The following is a 4,325-nucleotide window of genomic DNA, read 5'->3' as shown; positions in this document are numbered from 1 at the left end:
TATTTATTTATTTATTTATTTATTTATTTATTTATTTATTTATTTATTTATTTATTTATTTATTTATTTATTTATTTATTTATTTATTTATTTATTTATTAATTATATTAAATAATTAATAAAGTTTTTAATAATTATATTAATTATATTAATTTAATCAATTATAAAAATATTATTTTAAATTATAATAATAATTTATTAAAAATTAATATAAATTTATTTTATATATATTATTTAATAAAAAAATTTAATAAGAAATATTATAATATATTTTTATTATAATTTAATTATAATTTAATTATTAATTTAATTAATTTAATTACCCTGATTTTTAGTTTCTAAATTAACTAAGATTTATTTATTAGCTTGATTTAATTTTAACTAATCACGTGATTAGTCACAATTCAATCAGTTTCATCTTTTGAATACACTGGTCGCGAGACACTTCATCTGCTGTTTCCCTCACACCGCAGTAGCTGCGTGCATCACTAATTCACTATGACAATGCCCCAGCAAGGCCGACTCGAGAGACTCTACTCGCGGGTTACATCCCACATCGGAGGCCAGCCACTCGGCATCGATCTCAGGGATGGGCTCGCGCCCATGGTGCAACGCGCTTCCAGCATCATACCACACCCAGTCGCGAGGGTCTTTAAGCTTCTCATTCTTGCACTTGTTCTTTTTATTGCCTACCTCAACCTGCCCTCCCTGCGACCTTACACCACAGACCTGGTTCTGAACACAACCGAACTGGGACATCCTATTCTGAAACCAGTCTCCCCCGACGACCACAAAACCACCGACCCAGTCGCTTCATCGAGTCATGTCATGAATTGTGGCGCCGACGTTGACCGACTCGCCAAGATCAGAGACAGATTCAAGCTTGACGACGAGGTCGAGTACCTGAAGCGCTATGTCCGCATCACCCGTGAGCCTATCGAGCGACAATCGCGCACTTTCCTACCGCAGCGATTCCTCCCCGAAGACGACGAAGGGCAGGGACTCCAAGTGCTCGACTTGACAAAAAATATGCAGCACGAGCAGACGTGTCCAGAGCCATTGGAGATCGCCGTGACCCAGTCCCCCTCCCCGGCTGATGCCGATCTCTCCGACTTCATCTTCGCCATCTCTACCAATGTCAAACGCATGAGAGACCCTCTCATTGTCGATGAGTGGGCTTTCTGGTTGACCAATGGTCTTGGACAGTCCAACGGAGGCAAACTTCTCCTTCGACTCATCGATGCCTCGGATCCAGAGCTCACGGATGCCGCGCAGCGATTGGCCGAAGCTGGCGTTGATGCCCAGGTCAGCGCGCTCGACAGCCGGCTACACAAAGAAATGGCCGTGCGATATCTCGATCTAGTGCCCATGCTCTACTTCCACCCGGACTCGGTCAACAGGAAATGGCTCGTTCTGTGTGACGACGACACCTTCTTCCCATCCGCGCATAGTCTTGTCGAACGGTTCAAGCAATACGACCACGAGAAGCTATTCTACATCGGGAGTCTCTCTGAGGATGCCAGCGCCGTCAAGACACATGGATCCCAGGCATTTGGTGGCGCCGGCGTATTCATCAGTCGCCCCCTCGCCCAGGTGCTCTCGACAGTGCACGAGACATGCAAGACACGGGCCAAGATTCGGCAGTCCAACTCTGGATGGGGCCCGCAGGGCGATATTCTTCTCCGAAAGTGTATCTACGACAATACGGATATACGGCTATCACAGCTGCATGGTCTTTGGCAGTTTGACATTAAAGGAGATGCATCGGGATTTTATGAATCGGGGCGCAGTCCCTACAGCATTCACCATTTCAAGGGAGGGACGAAATGGCACACCACCTACCCCCTGAACGCCACTAAGATCGCATACACCTGTGGCCAGGACTGTCCGTACCAGCGATTCATCACAGAGGACGATTTCATCATCGCGAATGGATACAGCATCGCCCAGTACCCGCACGGCGTGGAGTTCAATCTGGATCAAGTTGAGCGCACGTTCCGCCCTCAAGGGATGGAAAAGGAATGGAACTTCGACTACATGTACGGCCCGCAGCGCCCTTCCTTATCAGGTACAGGAAAAAAGATCTCTTGGGAGCTTGGTGACGCTCAGGCCAATCTGGAGGATGGAGTCACAATACAGACGTATATCCGTAAGAAGGATGACGTGCGCTGGACGACTGAGGATGGGAAGCCTATGAAGTCGATTGATGGGATTATCGAACTTGTCTGGATTTCTGCATAGACCAAGCGCCCGCCCCCAAGGGTGCCAGCATATTTAAAGTTAATACCACCTGCAAGCTACTACCATATAACAATGCCTAGCACAGCCCCGTGGCAAACAACTTCATTCTAGATCGCTGGAGCATGCCTCCCCGCGACACCTTCCCAGTCACATCTCAACAGACTGCCCACTCCATGATGTGGCATTAAGTGACATAAGGCGGGTAGGCTGTGCCCTCCCTTTCAGCCGCCTTGTAGAGCTTCTTGTTGGACCTGACGAGCCACCACTTGAGACCAATGGCGCAGCCTGCCGACGCGATGCCAAAGGACATCATGCCGATAAAGGCGCTGATGTAGCGCGGGTCCTCGGACGGCTGGAACATGTAGGGGGCAGTGAAGTTTCCTGATCATCCTGTTAGCATACTGAAGCTCTTTGAGGATATCGGGGGCGGCAACCTACCAAGCTGGGAGATCAGGTTGCACAAGGCAACGGACACGGCTCGCTTCTCGGGCGTCTTTCCAAGGACGCCTGGACAGGGCAAAAATGTCAGTTCACTATTCAGGAGCCGAGGACAAGAGGTGCTTACCGCTGACATAACCCATAATTAGGGGATTGGCAATATACATGCCACCAACGTAAATAAAGGAAGCACCGTAACGAGCCTCGGGACTGGACGTGGCCAGACACACGATGAAGCCAGTGCAAGCAACAAGAACGGGGATCGCATAGTGCAGACCGCGTTCCTTGGTCCTAGAGATAGGTCAGTACCACACTTGAAATGTCTTCGATAAGCGGGTGCTTACTTGTCAGAGTGCCAGGCATTGATATACGACCCGATAGCGGCAAAGATGTAGGGCGGCGCAGTCAGCAGCAGCGCAATGGTGGAGCTGAAGCCCCAGCTGTCGGCGAGACCGCGCACAATGGACGGGTAGAAGTTGGAGAAGCCGTAGGCGGCGGAGATGCAAATGTTCATCATGGTGAGGACCCAGAGCTTGGGATCCCGCACGCTGAGCTTCAGCCCCTCCCACGCGCCGGCCTTGCCCTTGGGGGTGGAGGGGCGGTCGGCGAGGATGCGCGCCGCCGCGATCCGGCGCATGTCCTCTGTCATGGTCCATCGCGCGCTCCCGGTGGTGGAGGTTGGGTAGTCAGGCAGGATGAAGACGCAGATGAGGGCAAAGCCTGCGCCCGTGACGACGAGGATGATGAAGAGCCACTGCCAGCCGGCGAGGCCGTGCACCTTTTCCAGCGTGGCGTAGATGGCGGCGGCGATCAGACCGGCTGAGCAGAACGCGAGGGTCTGGGCAGAGTAGAGGATGGCCATGCGCAGCGCGACTTCTTTCCTTGTGTACCAGCAGCCCAGGAGGTAGACGGCGCCAGGGAGGAGAGGCGCCTCGACGAGACCAAGAGCGAAGCGGACGCCAATGAGGCCCTTGGAGTCGGTGACACCGCAGGTGGCGGCGCTGACACCGGACCAGACTAATGCCATGGAGCAGAGGTAGATACTGGGGCGGATCTTGGTGATCAACATGTTGCTGGGGAGTTGGCCGAGAACTATAGAAATTTCAGTGGGGATCGTGGCGAGAAGAGGCCAATGTCAAGTCCATGTTCGTACCGTAACCGATGGAGAGAATAGACACAGCAGTAGAAAAGTCGCTACCGGCCAGGTTCAAGTCCTCGTCGAGAGTACTCAACCTCGCTTGACCAATGGAGGCGCGGTCCATGCTGTTGGCATGTTAGTGAGACCAATTTCTCGTCGCTGTGAGACAGAATAAGAGGGCGACATACTAGTTGAAGAAGTACAAGACCCAGACTCAGGGCATGAGCGTCATGTCGAGGCGGCGAACGACCTTCTTCTCCAGCTCGCGCCAGTTGGGTATGCCGAGAGCCTCAATGGCTTCCTCGGGATTGGGGATGCGGCCCTCATTCTTGAGAAAGCCTTCCTCTACCACAGCGAGCTCCTTCTGTAGGGCATTCGCAGAGTCCGGGTCCTTCACAACGGTCCCGCTTGGGCTGACAGGTCGGCTGGCCGGCTCTGGCTGGATAGGGGCTTGCTGTGCCTGCGCATCCTGAGGAGTGTCTGCAGCAGGCTTCTCATCGGACGCCAT

General features: G+C 51.5%; 2 protein-coding genes across 2 annotated transcripts; one reads left to right on the top strand and one right to left on the bottom strand.

The window, feature by feature from the left end:
* Positions 1-504: 504 nt before the first annotated feature.
* F5Z01DRAFT_623703 (uncharacterized protein) lies at positions 505-2,241 on the top strand (the record flags this gene model as incomplete). The annotated part of the gene is made up of 2 exons (XM_046261336.1): positions 505-1,463; positions 1,524-2,241. The coding sequence occupies 2 exons, from the start codon at positions 505-507 to the stop codon at positions 2,239-2,241; spliced, it is 1,677 nt and encodes a 558-aa protein (XP_046117609.1).
* Positions 2,242-2,357: 116 nt separating this feature from the next.
* On the bottom strand, positions 2,358-4,325 carry F5Z01DRAFT_688629 (major facilitator superfamily domain-containing protein; the record flags this gene model as incomplete). The annotated part of the gene is made up of 8 exons (XM_046266053.1): positions 2,358-2,622; positions 2,680-2,748; positions 2,807-2,970; positions 3,024-3,771; positions 3,833-3,942; positions 3,964-4,004; positions 4,068-4,208; positions 4,236-4,325. 8 exons carry the CDS (start codon positions 4,323-4,325, stop codon positions 2,426-2,428), a joined length of 1,560 nt encoding a protein of 519 aa, XP_046117608.1. The 3' UTR covers positions 2,358-2,425.

The sequence above is a fragment of the Emericellopsis atlantica genome, assembly GCF_019669845.1.
Source record: "Emericellopsis atlantica unplaced genomic scaffold F5Z01scaffold_16, whole genome shotgun sequence".
Classification (NCBI taxonomy): Eukaryota; Fungi; Ascomycota; class Sordariomycetes; order Hypocreales; family Bionectriaceae; genus Emericellopsis; species Emericellopsis atlantica.
This window is presented reverse-complemented; position numbering and strand designations above follow the sequence as displayed.